We start from the raw sequence: 21,252 nt of genomic DNA on the forward strand, positions 1-21,252 counted from the left end.
ACTAATTGTAAATATAATATGTTTTGTATTTATATTTGTGTGAACTTGTTTTTCTTAAAAAACTGTGACTTTTGTATTTTGTTTGAAAAAATAATAATAATAAATAAATTCTTAAATATTTTAATAAAATACATTTTCCAATCGTTATTATTAACTACACTAATGTTAGATTCAATTGATTCTTTAAGAAAGATTCGAAAATTTAAATATGTGTGTGTATTTTAATTTTTATTATTAAAATAACTTCGTATTTTCAAAACTTGTAGATTGTAAAAATATTATTTTTAGTGTAATTATTATTTTTTACTTGTAGTTAATGTTTTATTTTATATTTTTTTTATAATTGATATTGTATTTGTTTTGTTTATATAATATTGTGATAGATAATAATAATAATAATAATAATAATAATAATAATAATAATAATAATAATATATTATTTTTATTATTGATTGTAGGATGTCGTTACATGCTGGACCTGTTGATCATAATGTTCTTTATCAGCAACAAACACATATATCTAATTTTATTACGCCTAACAACTTGGATAACATCCTAAGAGTGCGTCGATCAGATAATTTAATTTGGGAATTGTGGAAAAGTGGTATACTACACCATCGTGTTCGATCATGTCTAAACGAAATGGGCTTTTACGGCATCCTCTTATGTGGTGATTATGTTTATGATAATCATTTGATAACCGCTCTTGTGGAACGATGGCGCCGAGAAACTCATACTTTTCACCTGCGAGTTGGCGAGGCTACAATCACGCTACAAGATGTTGCGTTAATTTGGGGGCTGAATGTTGATGGTGATCCTATCATCGGGACTGATGTATCTTGCAAGTTTACTGTATGGCAGGTTTATTGTTACGATTGGTTATGTTTTATGCCACTTCAGACAGACTTCAGATCCAATAGTTTAAAGTTGATTACTCTGTACTTACACTGTACACAAACAGTAATTGATGAAAACAGTACAGACGTAGAAGTGGCACAATACTCCCGATGTGTTGCGATGTTGGTTATTGGTGGTTGTATGTTACTTGATTCTGAAGGTTGTGCGGTCAAACTGTTGTACTTGCATTTTCTGCGAGATATACATAAGGTTAGTAGTTATAGTTGGGCAAGTGCTGTACTTGCATATTTATATCACGAATTGTGTTCCGCCTCTGGGTCAGGAAAACAAGAAATCGCAGGCCCTTTATACATATTGTAGGTATATTTATTGCAATTTTTATTTCAATGTATACTCCTTTTTATACAAATTTATTAAACTCAATTGTTTTTTGTAGATTTGGGCATGGTCAAGAATGATTCCTCTATGTCCTGACCGCTTAGGATACAACCTCATCGCTCGACCTGAAAATGAAAACAACGGTGATAATATTCTTCCAATTCCACCATACGGAGCAAGGTAATAAATGCAACATATGATATAAAATTGATAACGTCATCTTTATTTTATAGTATTACGAATTTAATGTGCATACAGATGGAAAAATGTATTCACGTGGATACATACACCTACACATTCTGTGCGAATCATTCGTGATGTACTTGACAAGATGGGAGATTGTCAGGTGTTTACATTTCATTAAATATAAATTTCGTATATGTCATATATTATCGCTTGGGTACATGATTCAGTTTTTTCATTATTTATAGTTCAAATGGCTTGTTTACGACCTCGAAGCTGTGGATGTTTTGTCAATTGTCATTGCCCTTAGAATGTAGACATCTCACTCTCTGGCGAAGTGCGTGCCCATTGATATGTTTTCACATTGTGGAGATGCATCGCCCAAATCGAGTTCTTCGGCAATTTGGAATGTCACAAAACATTCCAATGTCAGCACTTGATGGAGATCATTTACATGAATGCTCGAGACGAGGACGCAAAAATTACGATTGGGTCAAACATCAAAGACTGATGGTGGATGCGAGGGAAAATCGTCATAATCTGATTGTTGAGAGTGATTTGGTTGAAAATTATAGCATGAAATATGATTATGAGACATGATATGATTCTATAACTCGACGTTTCATATCTCCTATAGAGCCTCAACAAATCGATTACGGTTATCAGCCCGGAGATGCATATTTCAGACGTATTGTGGTAAGTGCTTGTTAAACAATTTATTTTCAACACTTTGCCTTATTCTATTACAATTTAATATGCATGTGTTTGATAGGTTTTTTATTTTTATTTTATAATAGAGAGATGAGACATCAAATTTGAAGAATTTGTTTGGAGGACTCTCTGTTGATGATCAACCACGTGAAGCATTAGCTGAAGTTGTTAAAAAAACTATCCATACCTGTGATTTACTGTATGAAATGTCCTTTAGAACACCCGAGCAACAACATCATCATGCTAGGTCTTCAAATAGAAGGCGACGACTGAGAGATGATGATGTAGACGATGAACCATCATTCTCGACCCCTGACTGGCGACAAAGCCTGAGTACACAATCTCCGACGACTCATTCCTGGCCTCACAGCTCACATGGTACATGTTTTTATTATCTAACTACTTTGTTTAAATTCACATTCATGGTTCTTATTCAACAATATATTTATTTCACCTTCAGTGGATGATCCTTCGCATGGTACGATTACACAGTTGCCCGTAACTCTTGGTTGGGCTTCCACTTCACATGGTACATTTTTAAATATCAACGCAATTTCTTTATATTATCGAAGTATATGTTTATTTCTACCTCCATGTACTTATTGGACATCATATTTTTTTAACTTTCAGGAGAGGGTACTTCGCATGGAGATTCTGTATTTCGAGCTCCACTTCATTCCTATAGTGTGCCTTCCTCGTATGCTAATTGGTCAAATAAGGATTCTTTCAATGTTTCTTTTGGGTTAGGTACTTCGCGAACGGATAATGAATTTCAAACTCCACAGCAGGCTTACGAACGTTCAAACCTGCAACCAATCAACACGTAAACACTTCAATAATAGATTATTTTTTCATTATGAATGAAATATAAAATTAAAAGATAAAAAAATTACCTTTACATGTTCTGATTACGACGTTGTTGTGTTGAGCTTTCTCGCTGGATGCAGTTGCCTTTCTCGTGTGGAAGGCCGGTCCATCTCATTTCTGATTCTTGTAGTTCGGTCTCTCCCTTTTCTCCTTCTTTGACGCCTATTCGGGTTGTGACACAATTCGAATGTTGGTTCATCCCAATATTCCTCATCAGCAATTGGACAAAATCTTCCCTCGTACGTGTCTACGTATTCACTCATTTGGCGGTACATATTGCATGTGAACACGGAATTTCAAAGATAGTCCATTTTTCCGCATGAGCATTCATTAAGACTGAGGGTCACAACCTGTACACGTTCACCCCGACCTTGTCGCCCTCCCGTAACAACAGATGCCGATTGGTCTCGAATCTCGGTACGAACAACAGTGGGTTCACTAGATCTCGAAGACCATTTCTCGTACAGTCGAAAAGCGTAATCAGGCCAAGGCTGATTGCTCTGAATCATACGTTGCCTTCGTGTGATACGATCGATGAAATACTACACGCAACGATTGAATGTCAACTGAACTAACGCTGATACAGGAAGTCGACGAGCACCCTTCAGAACAGAATTAAGACACTCTGACATGTTGGTCGTCATAAAACCACGTCGCCATTCCCTATCGTGAGCAAGAGTCCATTTGTGTTTATCAATTTCAGAGAGATAAACAAAAGCTCTCGATTCGAGATTTTTAATTTCATCCATGATGGCATCAAATTTACGTATTTGATGTTGTATGCCTGCTTTCCAACATAGATCTTTTAGGTGCACATTTTTGAAATGTATATTGAAATTAGAACATACATGTCTAAGACAAAAACGATGTACGCCACGTTGATGTCTAAAATCGGGTATCTCCTCAACAACATTAATGATTCCACGATGTCTATCGGAGATAAGGCACACACCTGTTGATCCTCGAACCACATGCTTGCATAGAAGTTCCAAAAACCACTTCTAGGAGTCGTATGTTTCCTCATCGACTATGGCAAATGCTAAGGGTAAGATTTGGTTGTTTCCATCTAAACCCACAGCTATAAGCATCTTGTGCTTATACTTCGTGTATAAATGAGTACCATCAACACTAATTATTTTTCGACAATGTGCGAACCCATCTATACATGGTCGGAAGGCCCAAAACACGTAGTTTAACACCTTCAATTGAGAATTGTATCTCGGTAAATGGTTCCACTCTACAATAGTGTCTGGATTGTACTTCACAAGGGCACCCATGTACCTTGGCAAAAGACGTACTGAACTCTCCCATGTACCATATACATTTTCCACCGCCCGCTTTAAATTGTACCATGCCTTACCATATGAGATTTGATAATTATATCGATCTTTCACAAGCTGGATAACATATTTAATCTCATACGAAGGATCACACCGAACAATACCGACAAGTGTTTTTGCAATCATATTTTTGTCCAAGTTATGGTGGTCTAACCCCACCTGGCTAGACATACATGTATGTGGACCACCATATTTCGTGATCTTGAAATACCCAAATTTTAATTTTAACGATGCACGAAGACCCCACCTACAGTTGATATTTGAATGTTTATTTTTACAACTAACTTTTCACAAAGTCTTTGTACTCTCCACAACTTGATACTCACGTCGAGCAATTCTAACTGAAAAGTCCTTAACTGCTGCTATCAAATGCTTTTTATATTTAAAAACCATGTTCGTTTAAAGTTCTCTATCTGCGTTGTAATATGTCAAATTCGATGCAGATGGAATTCCAACAGAATCTGGGCGTTGCTCATCATATATTGTACTAAAGAATTGATGTACGTTATATAAAGATTGACCGACAGGCGGGACAGAAAATGGTAATGCATCGGGTCGGTGTTCAAGATTTGAGATGCCTTCAAAAGGATATGCATGCATATGATCACTGGTGTCGGTATGAGATGGACCAATATCAGCAAATGTGGCATTTTCGTCTTCATGCTCATCTTCATCTGTTTCACTTGTAGTTGTATCAGGTTCAGTAAATATTTCAGTGGCGTCAAGGTGAACATCTAATGATAACTCACATGATCTTTGTTCATCATGTACGACAGGTGTCAGTCCATAACCCGATCCAGTACGATGTGCACTCAGTGAACAATCCAAACCTACTTGATTTGTGTCAACTGAGTACCATCCTCTTGCACCAGAATCCCATCCTCGTGCGGAAATCGGCCAACTAACATTTTCTTCTACGGTGTCAGTAATATTCCGATCCCATCCCCCAGTCCAATCATGCGAATTAAATCGATTTTCATCTATTGGTTCGAAAAAAGCAGCAGCGGAAGTACCAGCTTCATCATGAAATCCCATCGAATTGAACCCTTCAGTTATACATGGAATGTATGATTCAAGAACCTCAACATCTACATTATGTTCAATGAAATCCTTTTCGATATACAATTCAATACACTGCATTTCGTTAATAGAATCCAGCATAAACTTTAAATTGTTGTCATCATTGATGTCAAGATGCACCTCTACGCAATGTGACTTATCCATGTAGGAATATTTTGTTGACAATTTTAAATTAAATTTTGAACTTTCAATATTTGTTAGACGGTATACTATTTCTTTCAACTCATGTAAATTAATAGATCTTGGTATTCGTGTTGCCCTCAATGCAGTGGTACTATATTTTACGGTGTGATGTCCTATAATAACATTACCACTTACGAATAAAAGCACCGGCACACTGTCTATTCCTATAAAAAAAAATTCAATAGGTCACACAAAATAAAAAAGTGATAATAAATTTTTTAAAATTTCAATTGAATAACAAAATGTGAAATATAACAAAATAATACACTATAAAATTAATTTACATATGCTTTCATTTTTATTAAGATTAAATATAATAATAATGATGATAATGCTAAATTTGTTTTACTAAACTTCTACTATCAATAATAATAATATTTTTTATTTAGTAAGTAAGTAATAATAAAAATAATTATGATAATAAATTTCATATTAAATAGGAAAAAAAAATAATAGTAAAATCATTTATATGTATATTTTTTTAATAAAGTTTTTAGAAAAAATAAATTTTATATTAGTTATGTAAAATAATAATAGGTCCTACTAAATACGAATTAAGTTAATAATAAAATCATAATACTTATTTTTATTTAATAAATTTATACCAAAAAAAATTTATAATAATAGATTTTATATTATTTGTTTAAAATCAATCAACTGTAATACGTTTTTTTATAACATACCTAAATAAAACAAAAATCATAAGAATTACAATTGTAAGTTTTATTTTTATTCTAAAATAAAAAATCGTATTTCTTATTTATATCTTACAAGTTAATTATAATAAAATAATATTTTTATAATAATAAGTTTTCACAAATACGCACGTGGAATAAAATAATAATTAAATAAATTAATTATACAACTATTTTATGTTTAATACGTTAAGAACAAAAATACAATATTTATACTAATAAATTTTATATTACTTGTGTAAAATAAAATAACTGTAATATTTAATTTTTTACATGCTACCTTTATAAAAAAACAACATCAATAATAATTATAAATAAAAGTATTATTATTATTTTCTAAAAAAAAGTTGATTATTATTCTAAAATACAAAAAATGTATTTCTTAATTGTATCTTATAAGTCACTAATATTATAAATAATAATTTTTATAATAAAAAGTTTTGATATTACGGATGTCAAATAAAATAATAAGAAATGAAATTAATTGTAATATTTATTTACATTTAAGTAATTAAAAACATTATTAACCGTATTTATAATAAAAACATTTATATTATTTGTGTAAAACAAATTAATCGTTATACTAATTTTTTTAAATACTACCAATATAAAACATTGAAGAAAAAGTATTGTTATTATCATTTGCATAATATAAAATAATAAGAATAACTGATAATACATAGAAACATAATTAAGCATTTTAATCATAAACTCGAAACCGTAAGATTATGATAAATTTATAATTTATATTCGAATACTCAAGTAAATTAATTTATATCAACGTTTACCTCAAATAGAAGTTCAAAATCAAAATTTTATCTGCAAATATATAATCACAAATAAATAAATTAACGGTTTTAATCAAACGTCGAATGAAAAACTTAATTTAAAGCATACAAACCTCATGTGCTGAAATACAATGCCTTAATCGAACATCGAACGAAAATCCACAAGGAATGACCAATAAAGATACATTTAAATCCAGAGAAATGAAGCACAAGAATAATACATTTGAAACGAAGGCAAATAATATATAAGCAAATTTTCAAATAAAAAACACGTCATGTTAATCTTCGTCAGTGATAAATCAAATCACTTTAATACATGATTTTTAATCATAAATTTTTTTAACGTCTTCTTTGTGAAATAAAAGAAAGAAACATGCATTATTGACTGCATTAGGTCGTCGGTGTTTCAGATGACAGACTTCCTCCACCATCCTCTACCACCAGCGTCCAGCAAATATTTAAATAAAAAAAAATTCACGCCAGTTCGATGGGCGTGATTTACTTAAAAAAAATATTATTAAGCAAGTCACGCCATATGAGATGAGGTGACTTGCTTTTAAAAAAAAAAAGGCAAGTCACGCCTCTTGAAGAGACGTGACACCTTAGTTTGTTAACTTTTTTTTTTACGTTATTTTATTAAGTTTTTAAGAAATTCGTTGTAAACGGTGAAAAAGCCCGGAAAACTGGTTACCTCCGCAGTTGTTATTTCAGGTTCCCGCAAAACATCGTTTCCAGGTATTGACACCCGTCTGCGTCACCTATACATCCCAAATCAACTCCAAAATCCTAATATAAATAGAAGAAAAGTCTTCAGATTTTCAAAATCAGTGTTCAAGCAGTCGCCTTCGTCTCTTTAGATATCCAAAGGTTCTGATTTCAGGGCCACAAATCGGCCATGGATTGGGTTCGCCGTGAAAGATTGGGACGTGGGAGTTTTGCTACGGTGAATTTAGCGATGAGCGACCCTTATTTATAAGGGGTTCCCCCGAGACCGGGGTTAGTTGACACCGGCGTTGTTATACAACCACACAATTGAAAACAACAAGCCTCGTAGTACAGTATAAACCAAAAATCAGTTTATTACTCATAATCAATCAAAAGATTGTCTTTACAACGTAGATTCTTAAAATGAAAAAAATAATATGCGGAAGCTTTTACAACTTACTAAGCCAAAACTAAAATAAACTTCTTGAATCATCTTATTATCAGCTCCAAAAATGGTCTTGTTCATCTTCCTCGATTTTCTTTTCTGATTTATCTGGGGAGAGTAGAGTAAGGGGTGAGTATTTTGGGAAATACTCAGCAAGTGGGGGCCGTTCGAGCACAATATAACAACATGCATAATTTCGAAAATCACATGACTTGCACTTACATAACATCATTCATATCACATGCATAACATTTACCAGCACTGAGATTCATCCACTTTCTATGGTTTACTGATATCAGTCCCTAATTTTTACTCATCTAAGGGGGCGAGGCCGTATAGCGGTTATGTCCCCCACCGCGTAAGGGTACGTCATGGTTGGGATTCCCACCCATATACAGTCGAATCCTCACAGTGCCCAAAACCGTATGACAACCAACACAAGAACGGAGTAGAAGAAGAACATACTCGACCGTATTTTCAAAAACACACGAAATAAATATGCATAAACGAAAGTTTAATCTTTAAAACAAGCCCACTTACCTCAGACCGGAAGAAAACGTGAAGAACTCTGAAACTATAGAAGAATCATGCAACCAACCCCTCGAAGACGCAGCAGCACATCTACGGGAAAATCAGCCGTCTTTGAAAAATTCACTGCGCCTTATTTCACCGTTGGATCGGACTCAAAATTTTACAGTACGTTCACAAGTACGTTAAATATATTATGAACGGTGAAGATCGGGTTTGGAAGTTGTTTAGGCCTGTTCATACAGAAAAATCGTAGGTATGCTGAATTCCCGCTTAAAATCTGAGCAGTTTTCTTTCAAAGGCTATAAACAAAAAACTAACCGTTGGATTTCGTTGAAATTTGGATATGTTATTCAAAACATATGGAAGCATATTCTGAACGGTGGAGATCGGATTCCGAGCACCCGAACGAGAGAAACGAATTTCTGAACTTTGAAAGAATTTTGATGACTCGTGCAGAATTTTTGGGAGGAATTTCGAAAATTGAAGAGCAAAATTTCGAAATTTGCTTGCTAGAATGATGGGTGAAAATTTCAAAGGCTTAGGGGGTATTTATAGGTGCTGGGTAAGAATCCTACCATAAACCGATTGATTTTCCTTCCAAAATTTGGAGATGCTCCTTCCACAAATATTGATATGCTTCTTTGCTGAGAAAAGCTGCCTTATATGTAATATTTCCTTCCAATTTGATTGATATCCAGCCTTATTTCGACATTAATACATGATTTGTACTGAATTTTGAATTTCACGTATTTATTGGCTTGGAATTTTCAATACCATGTATTATTTAATATTTTCGAACTTATTATAAATCGAAAATAAAGTCTTATTCATGTCTATATTTAATTAATTGAATGTCCAAAAATTTGGGTTATACAGTTCCCGCCATTGATGGCGGTGAAGTCTTGTGGGGTCATGCATTGTTCTTCACTGATGAACGAGAAGCTGATTTTGGAGGCGCTAAAAGATTGCCCACAAATTCTTAGTTGCTTCGGAGACAACTTTTCGTACTAAAATGGCGTCAAATTGTACAATGTGTTGTTGGAATACGCTCCCGGTGGCTCTTTGGCTGATAAAATCAAGAATTCCGGTTACCGGAGCCCGACGGAATCAGAAATCCGGCGGTATACAAAAGCTTTGCTCAGAGGGATATATTATATCCACAAGTTGGGCTACGTGCACTGTGATATCAAGCTTCAAACATTCTCTTGGGCCCGAATGGAGTAAAGATTGTCGATTTCGGGTTGGCCAAACGGGCTGGAGGACTAAAAGAGAATTTTTCAGGGTGTGAATTGAGTGGCGCCAGAGAATGTCACTGTTGGAGAACAGGGGGCACCAGCGGATATTTGGGCACTCGGGTGCGCGGTGGCGGAGATGGTCACCGGAACTCCGGCATGCCAGTGCTCCGATGTGGCGGGGCTGCTGCTTAGAATTGGCGCGGGAGAAGTTCCTCAAAGTTTATCAAAGCAAGGGAAATATTTTCTTGGAAAATGCTTGGTGAGGGATCCAAGAAAACGATGGACAGCTGAGATGCTCCTGAATCATCCCTTTGTTTCAGATGATCAAGATTTTGATTTTAGTGAAGAAGAAAGCAAAGCTTTAATCTCTCCTACATGCCCATTTGATTTTCCGGAGTGGGAGTCATCAGTATCGAGCACCTCTACAAATTTCGCCTCGCCGGCATATTCCCCAGAATCTGGGTCTAGGTCTATGACTCCGGCGAGACGGCTTCAGAAGCTTTGGCGTGATCAAAATCCTGATTGGTCTGTTACCGACAATTGGATCACCTGAGGTGAAGGATAGCATATGGTGTCCCAATTTCGAAGATCTCCAATGGTTTTATTATTTTTCTTACAAAGAAATTCTTTAATTTTTTTTTTAAATAAGTGTACATAAGAGTAAAGAGATTGTAGGATTCATACATTGTTACTGTACACAATCTTCAATTCATAAAAAATTATTCCTCTGTCATATAGCCTAAATGTACATGGTTGCAAGCAAAATCATCATATAGTAATGGTGGTCATTGAACGCACTTTCAACAACACCTTAATATGATAAAAATCTATGCTCGTCGAGCACAATATTTAATAGGTGGGGTTTTTTTTGGGGGTTCATCTGATCCAGTTAATTTTTTTTTTATTTTTTTGCAAATAAACTTTTCCCCCAATTACATTACTCAAACCTAAGATATAACATGAATCAACCAGTTTGCTCAAGTCTAGTACATAAAAAGAATCAACCACCGGCACAAGTACAACTTCGACCAAAAGATTGCTGCCCTTTAAAAGTAATGGCGGATGCATTAACTTTCTAACTTGAACCATCAAAACAGAATTCATGGCCTTCCAATTTACCAATACCGCTACGCATCCTGATTTCATTATGTGAGCTGATCGATGAAAAGAGAAAGAATGACCACCCATCAAGGTTGAACAAGAACAAAAACCATGAAGATCACCGACATGCCAATAGAAATGAGCACTTACCCAGTAAAATGTTGTGAAAAAGTTGTGTTGTTAACCAAACACGATTGGTTCATGCTGCTGCCTAAAAGGTCTTCTCTGGGGAAGCATGAGAGCTCTACCGCATTTGACTTGATATTGGATGGTTGTGCTTCGAATGGAACGAAAGTGTTTCCTTCAGAACTTACTCGAAAGGCTTTAATTTCATGTAGGAGAGAAGGTTAGAAGATCCAACGATATGATGCGCAGACATGCAACTGATTATTTAATGAGTGCAAGCGTTCGTTCACCTGTCATAGTACTCGGAAGGCAATCCTCGATTCGTCGTTTAAAATGTAGAATCTCCTCCTGACAAATTTCCTTCACATGTAAGAAACATTAAATTTTCAGATTAATCCATAAACTAATTGATAGGTTGCATCCCGAAAAGGCAAAAACCAAGCTTACTGACGAAGATTTGAGCAACTGAATTGGTCCAAAATTTGCCCGGATTGATGAATCCATTTGAAAAGATGTTCTTGAATCGATCACGGTTGAGAAGTCGGGAACTGGCATCCCTTCAATACCATCATTTTGTAGACTGAGTATGGCTTCGGTCGAGGTCTCTTGATCAATGGGAACTGCTTTTGTCATGTTCGTGTTTAAGGATCTAGTTCCCTCGTAGCTGTCTGTTCTAATTTGAGGGATTTGATTCGGATGCAGCATCCCAGGAAGGCAGATAGGGTACATACTTAATCCATTTCGCACTGTTAGCATCTGGTGAATCGGATTGGTACATAAAACATGATTTTAACATTTAATTGTAGACAAAAATTTCATAAAAACAAATTAACCAGTGTGATCATTCTTGAAAAAAATCCAGTGGATACTGCTTGATACAAGTATTTTAATGGTCTCATTTCTCAAGTAAGACTAGACCAAGTGTGGCTTATCCTTGGGGAAGAAATAACCAAATACATGATTACGTAGCCCAATTTCAGTTGATGTTTAAACAGCTTAATATATCTGCATAAAAATTTAACACCTGGTTTTGAGACAACTCTTAAATCTAGCGAGCTCCGAAACCTTGAGACATAACAAATGTTATCAAACTTAATGTCCATATATGGTTTCAAATCGACCCAGAGCTCATCGTTCGTATTCAGAAAGAGGGGTGATTTCGAGTTAGCTTTATACTTTCATTGGAACTAGATGATACTATTAGATATTGGATCATTAACCGACAATAAATTACATGCTACACAAAGGTTTACACACAGCTTTCAATCCAAACATAAATAATTTCCATTTGAAAAAAAAGAAGCCGACACTCTACTCACTTGTACTTGGAGCTGAAGCTGCTTGAGGTATTCGATCGCTTCATCGAGCATCGAAGCCTTATCTGTCTGGAGAAAATCAAGATATCACCCAATCACCATTATAATTACCTAAAAGCGAGTACATGAAATCGAACACTAAGTTCAGGTTTTTCCTAACCTTGTTCGAATTCGGTATCAGATTTTGCAATGCCTTCATTTTCTCATTAATCCTGCTTCTCCTCCTCTGTCAAACGAATATAATAACATCAAGATTTATCGAAGGTAAAACATGTATATAATTCGAAGTATGGAAAGGCAAATTTAATACAACTTTTTCTGAAAGATTATGAACTTCAGCAGCTCTGCTTCTCTTGGATGAATTTCTCTGGTGTCTTGGATTTGGCGCTGTTTCTTCCATCGATGCTTCAATGGCTTCCTACACGTAATCAATAATATCGAAACAGTCATTCTTCGCTTGTTCCGATGGCATATCGTCCACTGTTCCATATCAGATGGCATACAACAAAATACGTGTATATTGCACTCTTAACAATAAAAAATAAAACATGATTTCAACTGAAATAATCACAAGGAAATTTCAAATTTATAGATGTAAGAATACAAATACAACTGCAAGAACAAAGCTAAATGTTTAGTACCTCGCTTTCGCAGTCATAATCATCTGGATCGTTATCCAGCGTCCCAACAGAAGAAGACGCGACATTCACCACCCCGCCTACCGGGAAACAACCCCCTGCCGGCAAGTTCAACCCGGAACACAAATCGGACGCAGGAATCAGACCCGAACCCGAACCCGAAACAATACCAACCCCGCCTTCACGATTCTCCACAACAACATTACCAGAAGAACGGAGTAGAAATTGCTGGAGAAAAAGTGAAATGTCATCAGGCTCCACAGGAGAAGAAGATGAACAACACTTGTTTCCAGTATCATAAAGATTGGCCATCGATAATTTACACGTTAAAGTCTGCTCCTTTTTTTTCGCTCAAAAGAAGGGATCAAAGAACACAAGTTCAAAAGGGTCTTTATATCTTTCTTGGTTTTTCATCTTTTTTGACTCTGGAAAAGTTACGAGGAAGAAACCCATTTGGACAGTGTTTTGGTGAAGCTGGAGGTCTCTGATAAAGGTTGCTTGGAGTGCGGGAGCGTGTGATTATGAGAGAAAAAGGAACTGCAAAAAGCAAAATATGCAGGGTACTTGTTTGCAGGAGAGCTGGTGGTGAGAAAGATGGAATTCCACGGCGTGGATTCCAAACAGTCAAATTATATATATGGATTTTTATAAATAATTTTTTAGATTTTGTTTGGAGTCCAACAGAGATTGTCTTTCTTTATTTTAAAAATACAACAACTAACACGTCTTCCCACGCCCAAAAATAAACATCTGGAACATGAAGTTAGAAGAACCTGAGCTCTGGTATTGAAACTTAGACCTAATGACCCAATATGGACAGAATGAGTGACTCATGTGGAACCTGAGCTCTGATACCATCTTAAGATTGAAACTTAGATCTAACTCAATCCCAAAAGCTAGCTCAAGTGTGAAGACCATGCACTATGGAAGTGCACCAATTGTGGAGGAACTCATACAGCCAAAATCACTCCATTTCAGCATAAATCTCGAGTGAGCACCTTGAACCAAAAAGTGACCACATTCATCCGGGAGAGGTTAGTGCAATCACCCATTGATTAAGCCATCGGCGTCATTCGTGGAGCCATCAACGCAGCGTCATTCGTGGAGCGACTTCAGAGCTTACCTTGTAGCAGATTATTCGTGCCTATAAAAAGGAAGGCTCCTCATTCGAAACTTGCACATCCAAATTCTCGAAATCCTCTCTAGCAGCACCGTATTCTCGAAGCTCTTCGCCCTCTAGTAACAAAGCTCTGCCGCAATCTCACCGTTCACGTTTACGTTTCCTTGAGCAGTCAGAATACGGTAAGTGGGCTTTTGCTATATATCTTTCTTTGTAAGTGGGTTCTTGATACTATTTTATTTGGCAGACTTATTTCTTTTTAAGTGGGCATAATATGTTTCGAAAATAAATTAAACATGACTTTGAAAATTCGGTCGGCGTGATATATTCATTTCCATTTGGTATTGAAATCCCTTGAATTGTTCTTTGTTCGATATCAGTTAAATATGTGACAGCATGTTTGAATTTTTTTGAAATGCACTGTAATGACTCGATTTAGAAATGGTAAAGGAAATTCCGAACTTTGATATACTTTGTTTAGGCCCTGATGCGGTGGGTTATAATAACCGTTCCTTCGCCCCTTAGAGGAGTAACATATAGGGGACTGATCAGTAAAAAAAAAACCATAGAAAATGAGATGATTTTCAGTGCTATATTCGTATTTGTGTTAGTATTTGATTCAACATTCTTAATATTGAAATTTTGATAATTTATTCATATGTATATCCTCAATAATTGTCATGCGCGATCGGCCCCCATTTACTGAGTATTTCTCCAAAATACTCACCCCTTACTTTCCCACCCAGATAAGAATGAGAATCAAATTGAGGATGAGGAGCAAGACTACTTTTGGGGATGGTGATGAAGCAGTCTAATTCGGGACCTGTCGATTATTCTGTCTTATGATTTCAGTATCGTGTATTTACGCTTCCGCATGTTTCTATTTCTTTTGAGTTGTAAAGACAGTGAACTTTTGGGAAATTTATGATAATAAACTGGTTTCGGTTTATGATGTACTACGAGGCTAGTTGTTTTTCGATTTTGTGGTTTTTAAACAACGCCGGTGTCATAACCCGGTCTCGGGGCGTGACATTTAAGTGGTATCAGAGCCGCCAGGTTCATAATCCGGTTGGGGAAGGAAATTGTCAATAAAACAAAAACAAAAAAAAAATTCGGCGGAATTTTATAAATCGGCCAATGCTATCCCCTCCGAAATGGCCCAACGATCAAGACTCCCCACCCTAATCGGGAGCTACAGCGCGAAATCGCGAAATTCCTTCGTTTAGGCCTCCGAAACCTCGATTTTGCCGTTTTAGGAAAGTTTTGTAACTCCTATAACTTTTCGTAGGAAACTCCGAATTCGATTCCGTCAACTGTTCTGGAATCCTCTCGACATGTGCTTCGAATCCATATGTCTATCCCGAAACTTTCCATTTTTGGAAATTTTCGAAAAGTTTCCTTTATTTGACTCTATATGACTCTGATATTTTATTCTGGCCTATTTTTGATATTCTGAGCATTTTTCTTTTTCCAGGAAATGGCTCGCATACGTTTAACTGCCCGTAAAAGTGTAGCTTCGATTACTCATAGAGAGACGTTCCAGCTAGACAGTCCCCGACCTCGCCCGCGCGCTCAGTCTCCTATACGTTTAGATGATTTGGCTCTAGCACGCCACGATAGGACGGTTAGGAGGCTGAGAGCTAGCAATCTGGAGAGGAGGAAGCAAGTGGACGATCTGACTACCAAGCTATTGGCAGCAGAAAAGAGGATCGATCAGGTATATGAGATGTTCCAACTCGTTAATGAAGATAACGGCGAACTGCGAGAGTCATTACAACTGACGAGGGGCCAAACCAAACAAGCTATGGATGAATTGGACCGACGTACCGTAGAATTGGCTGAAGCTCGTCACGCATGGGTAAGAGATAAGGAGAGAATGGAAGAGTCCTGGAAGGTGGTCATGCAATTGTCAGAAAATAACCAAAGGCTATCAAAGGAGATAGACGAAAGGAAGGCAAGAGAAAAGGCACTCATCCAGAAGGATCAAGCAAACTGCGCGCGTGCAAAGAATGAGTTGGACAACGCGATAGGGAAGATTCTGACTCATAGGGAGCAGATTGCTGAATTAGAATCGGAGAATCAAGACCTGCAGATGCAGCTGGCAGAGTTTTTAGACCCGGATGTGCCGGAGGAGGATTCCGAGGAGGAAGAAGCCCCACCTGACGTAGCCGTGGGGAATGGAGAGATAGCAAATTAGAATATTTTAGTGAACCATTTTTAGTTTATTTCCGTTGTTGCTATTCCAGTAAATCCCCATTCAGTTGTTTATGTTTATTTGAGAAATCAATAAAAGTTGTTATTTCGATTACTTGTTGGCGTCAATTTATTTTCGCACAAATTATTCAATGTATTCTATCAGTTTGTGCAACAAATATCTTAGAAACTTGTACGCTTGTAGGAGATGGCCGGAAGACCTCCCCGAAACAATCACAACCCGCGATACGCAAATGTTAACAACCACAACAACAATGAGGAAGATCCGAATGCTGACGGCAATCCACCTCCCAGAGTGGGCATGAGCCAAGTAGATTTAATGGCTATAGCCACCATAGTGGCAACAACTATCCAGGGTTTGGGAAACCCCAATGGTAACGGTAATCAGCAGCCACAACCACCACCGGCACAGAATGGGATCAAGTATCATTATGAGTCCCTTCGTAAGAACCGTTGCCCAGTGTTCAAGGGAGACGCCGACCCTGAGAGTAGCCAGAGTTGGTTGAAAAGCGTGGAAACCCAACTGCGACTGCTAGAGATACCTGAGGCACTTAAGGTAGAGGTGATAGTGCCATTCCTGGAGGATAAGGCAAGCAAGTGGTGGGAAACCGTCTCACCTACCCTGACAGCCGCCGGAGCAATCACTTGGCAACAATTCAGAGATGTCTTTCTCAAACAGTATTTCTCAGCAGAAGTCAGACTTCAGAAACTGAGCGAGTTTGAGAACTTCTCGCAAACTCTAGACATGTCAGTGGTAGATTACACCTCCCAATTCAATGACCTTGGAACTTATGCCCCGACAATCATGGCAGATGAAGTTCTAAAGATGCACAGATACAAGAAGGGTTTGATCAGCCGTATCCAGTCATCCTTAGCAGTTTACCAACCTACAAGCTTTGCTGATTTAATGGGAGCAGCGATAAGAGCTGAGATGGATATCAAGCGTCGGGAGAACAAGAACAAGAATAAGCGACCTCTTACTGGACAGTCATCTCAAGGGAAGCCACCATTCAAGAGACCGAATCATTCCAGTGGACCCTTCAAAGGTGCTTCGTCCCACCCAACTTACCAAGAACCAAAGATGTGCCCCAAATGTAATAATCTTCATTCTGGAGAATGCCACAGACAGACGGGAGCATGTTTCAATTGTGGGAAATTAGGGCATCGAATTGCTAACTGCCCCGAGCCATTGAAGAGAAGTACCAAGCCTAATGCTGATGCTAACCTCAACAAGCTAAGGGAGAATAAGCCCAACGCTCGTGTGTTTGCAATAACCCAAGAAGAAGCAGATGATGCAAACGATGTCGTGGCAGGTACCATTTTTGTCAATGAAATGCCAACTTATGTGTTATTTGATAGTGGTGCTACTCATTCATTTATATCTAAGAGGTTCACTAAGAAACTAGGGCTTACGCCTGAATTACTAGTTGAACCATTTAGAGTAGCGACTCCTACTAGTAAGACAGTCGAAACACATAGAGTGCACCGAAAGTGTAAAATCTGTATCAATGAGCACCTATTCCAAGCAGAATTGATACAACTGAACATGGTGGAGTTCGATATCATCTTAGGAATGGATTGGTTAGCAAGAAACAATGCGATGGTAGATTGCAAGGGAAAGAGTGTTAGGCTCCGAACCCCGAACCAAAAAGAGGTCGTGTATCATGGCAAATCCAAGGAACGGAAGTCACTTCTTTCCGCATCCCAAGCATGGAAAGCCATGAAATCTGGAGCAGATATCTATCTAGCAATGGTTAACGCAGTAAAGGAAGAAATTGAACTTAAACCGGGGGACATCCCTATCGTGCGAGATTTCCCAGACGTCTTTCCAGAGGAACTACCAGGGACAGTCCCGGATCGAGAAATTGAGTTCGAAATCAATTTAGTGCCCGAAGCGGCACCCATCTCCAAGGCACCGTACAAAATGGCACCAGCTGAACTTAAGGAGCTAAAGGAACAACTTCAAGAATTGCTAGACAAAAAGCAGATTCGACCAAGTGCGTCTCCATGGGGAGCTCCAGTACTTTTTGTCAAGAAGAAAGATGGGAGCATGAGACTGTGCATTGACTATAGGGAATTGAATAAGATCACTATCAAGAACAAGTACCCTCTTCCGAGAATAGATGACCTGTTCGATCAGCTTAAGGGAGCCACAGTATTTTCCAAATTGGATTTGAGAACGGGCTACCACCAATTGAAGGTCAGGGCTGAAGACATCCCAAAGACGGCCTTTCGGACAAGGTATGGACACTACGAATTTACGGTGATGCCTTTTGGTCTGACAAACGCACCAGCAGCCTTTATGGACCTAATGAATAGAGTATTCAAGCCGTTCCTGGATCGGTTCATAGTGGTATTCATTGATGACATCCTTGTCTACTCTCCTAGCAAAGAAGATCACGAAGAGCATCTCCGCCTCACTCTACAAACCTTAAGGGAGAAAGAACTCTATGCCAAGTTCAAAAAATGCGAATTCTGGCTAAACAATGTATCCTTTTTAGGGCATGTGATATCGGAAGCAGGAGTATCAGTGGATCCAAAGAAAGTGGAGTCAATTCTAGATTGGTCGAAACCGAGAAACGCCACAGACATTAGAAGCTTTCTTGGATTGGCAGGCTATTACAGGAAATTCGTTGAAGGATTCTCTTCCATAGCCGTACCATTAACAAGGCTTACTCAAAAGAATTCTAAATTCATTTGGGATGACAACTGCGAGAAAAGTTTTCAGACATTGAAAGAAAAGCTCGCGTCTACACCAGTGTTAGTCTTGCCCACTGAAGATAAGGATTTCACCATCTACAGTGACGCATCGAAGAAAGGGTTGGGATGTGTACTCATGCAAGAAGGAAGAGTGATTGCCTATGCATCAAGGCAGTTGAAGCCGCATGAACGAAATTATCCCACTCACGACCTCGAACTGGCAGCAGTCGTCTTTGCTTTGAAGATATGGAGACATTATCTCTATGGCTCCAAGTGCGAAACTTCACGGACCACCAGAGCCTCAAATACTTGTTCACCCAAAAGGAATTAAATATGAGACAAAGGCGATGGATTGAGCTGTTGAAGGATTATGACTTGACCATAAGCTACCATCCAGGTAAGGCAAACAAAGTAGCTGATGCTTTGAGTCGGAGGAATATGAGTAAGGTTACCTTAGCTGCACTCTCCGCTCAACCATGTCTGCGAGAAATCGTCAAGTTGAACCAGGATCGAGACCCAGTTCTAGTAAAACTTAAGGAACAAGCCAAGGAAGCAAAGGCTCAAGATACTCAGATCGACGACAAAGGAGTCCTTTGGATGAAAGGACGATTGTGTGTACCAGACATAGATAACCTTCGACAAGAAGTAATGGCAGAAGCACATAAGTCGAAATTTTCAGTCCATCCTGGCAGTACCAAGATGTACAGAGACTTAAAGAAGAATTTCTGGTGGAGTGGAATGAAAAAGGATGTTGCGATATTTGTTTCCAAATGTCTTGTGTGCCAACAGGTCAAAGCAGAGCACCAAAGACCTGGAGGACTTCTTCAACCTCTAGAAATTCCAGAATGGAAATGGGAACATATCTCCATGGACTTTGTGGTTGGGTTACCAAAGTCTAGACAAAGCCATGATGGCATCTGGGTAATCGTAGATAGACTCACAAAATCTGCGCATTTCTTACCAGTCCGCATGAACTATAATTTGGACAAGCTAGCCACATTGTACACGAATAACATCGTACGATTACATGGGGTTCCAGCCAGCATCTTGTCAGACAGAGACCCGAGGTTTGTATCTCGTTTTTGGAAGAGTTTTCAACAAGCCATGGGAACTAAGGTCACCCTCAGTACGGCCTACCACCCTCAGACCGATAGTCAAACAGAGAGGACAATTCAAACTTTAGAAGACATGCTGAGAGCGTGTGCCCTAGACTTTAGCGGTAATTGGAGTGAACATTTGCCTTTGATTGAGTTTGCTTACAATAACAGTTTTCACAGCAGCATCGGAATGGCGCCGTATGAAGCTCTGTATGGGCGAAAATGTCGGTCACCACTATATTGGGATGAAGTAGGAGAAAAGGCCATCACTGGACCCGAATTGATCCAAGAAACAGTGGATAAAAACACTATAATCAAGGAGAGACATAAAGTGGCACAAGACCGACAGAAAAGTTGGGCTAATTTGAAAAGAAGACCAGTGGAATTCATAGCGGGAGATAAAGCATACTTGAAAGTATCACCAATGAAAGGTGTGGTTCGATTCAACAAACCCGGGAAACTGAACCCTAGATATGTTGGACCTTTTGAAATTCTAGGGAAAGTGGGTACACTTGCATACAGATTGGCACTCTCACCGAGTATGTCTAGAATCCATAATGTTTTCCATGTGTCACAACTAAGAAGATATGTTTCGGATCCAAGCCACATCCTCGAAGCTGAACCACTCCTAATCGGGGGAGACTTGAATGAAGGCCTTACTTATAAGGAAGTCCCGATCAGAATTGTGGATGCCAAAGACCAAGTGCTAAGACGACGAACGATTCCATACGTCACAGTACAATGGTCCAATCACACCGAAAGAGAAGCCACTTGGGAACTCGAAGAGAAAATGAGAAACCATTACCCTTACCTTTTCGAAGGACAAGATAATCCAAGTTTCGAGGACGAAACTTACATTAAGGAGGGGAGAATGTGAAGACCATGCACTATGGAAGTGCACCAATTGTGGAGGAACTCATACAGCCGAAATCACTCCATTT

The 21,252-nt window shown here is 38.0% G+C and overlaps 3 protein-coding genes and 1 pseudogene across 6 annotated transcripts; 3 read left to right on the forward strand and 1 right to left on the reverse strand.

Annotated features, from left to right (window-relative positions):
• The first annotated feature begins 427 nt into the window (after positions 1-427).
• Positions 428-5,805, forward strand: LOC142532016 (uncharacterized). Of its 3 annotated transcripts, XM_075638314.1 has the most exons (8): positions 428-1,218; positions 1,295-1,416; positions 1,495-1,582; positions 1,668-2,115; positions 2,217-2,508; positions 2,591-2,659; positions 2,761-2,814; positions 5,288-5,805. In XM_075638314.1, exons 5-8 carry the CDS (start codon positions 2,337-2,339, stop codon positions 5,362-5,364), a joined length of 372 nt encoding a protein of 123 aa, XP_075494429.1. In that variant the 5' UTR covers positions 428-1,218; positions 1,295-1,416; positions 1,495-1,582; positions 1,668-2,115; positions 2,217-2,336; the 3' UTR covers positions 5,365-5,805. The 3 variants fall into 3 exon arrangements, 1 of the variants encoding a protein (XP_075494429.1); XR_012816448.1 differs by lacking the exon at positions 2,761-2,814 and having other exon boundaries at positions 430-1,218; positions 4,781-5,720; XR_012816447.1 differs by lacking the exons at positions 2,761-2,814; positions 5,288-5,805 and having other exon boundaries at positions 432-1,218; positions 1,730-2,115; positions 2,591-2,702.
• A 2,043-nt stretch (positions 5,806-7,848) lies between these two features.
• LOC142532054 (mitogen-activated protein kinase kinase kinase 20-like) lies at positions 7,849-10,701 on the forward strand (annotated as a pseudogene).
• A 119-nt stretch (positions 10,702-10,820) lies between these two features.
• LOC142532053 (uncharacterized) lies at positions 10,821-13,772 on the reverse strand. 2 transcript variants are annotated; one of them, XM_075638366.1, is made up of 8 exons: positions 13,184-13,772; positions 12,856-12,960; positions 12,703-12,768; positions 12,546-12,611; positions 11,674-11,982; positions 11,517-11,574; positions 11,251-11,422; positions 10,821-11,153 (listed from the first exon to the last, which is right to left on the reverse strand). In XM_075638366.1, exons 1-8 carry the CDS (start codon positions 13,490-13,492, stop codon positions 11,075-11,077), a joined length of 1,164 nt encoding a protein of 387 aa, XP_075494481.1. In that variant the 5' UTR covers positions 13,493-13,772; the 3' UTR covers positions 10,821-11,074. The 2 variants fall into 2 exon arrangements, with proteins under 2 accessions (XP_075494481.1, XP_075494480.1); XM_075638365.1 differs by having other exon boundaries at positions 10,825-11,153; positions 11,517-11,586.
• A 2,929-nt stretch (positions 13,773-16,701) lies between these two features.
• Positions 16,702-20,860, forward strand: LOC142530665 (uncharacterized). Its single transcript, XM_075636485.1, has 5 exons — positions 16,702-18,534; positions 18,601-19,342; positions 19,612-19,825; positions 20,483-20,747; positions 20,834-20,860. Exons 1-5 carry the CDS (start codon positions 16,702-16,704, stop codon positions 20,858-20,860), a joined length of 3,081 nt encoding a protein of 1,026 aa, XP_075492600.1.
• The last annotated feature ends 392 nt before the right edge of the window (positions 20,861-21,252 follow it).

The sequence above is a fragment of the Primulina tabacum genome, chromosome 17, assembly GCF_025594145.1.
Source record: "Primulina tabacum isolate GXHZ01 chromosome 17, ASM2559414v2, whole genome shotgun sequence".
In the NCBI taxonomy this organism is placed as follows: Eukaryota; Viridiplantae; Streptophyta; class Magnoliopsida; order Lamiales; family Gesneriaceae; genus Primulina; species Primulina tabacum.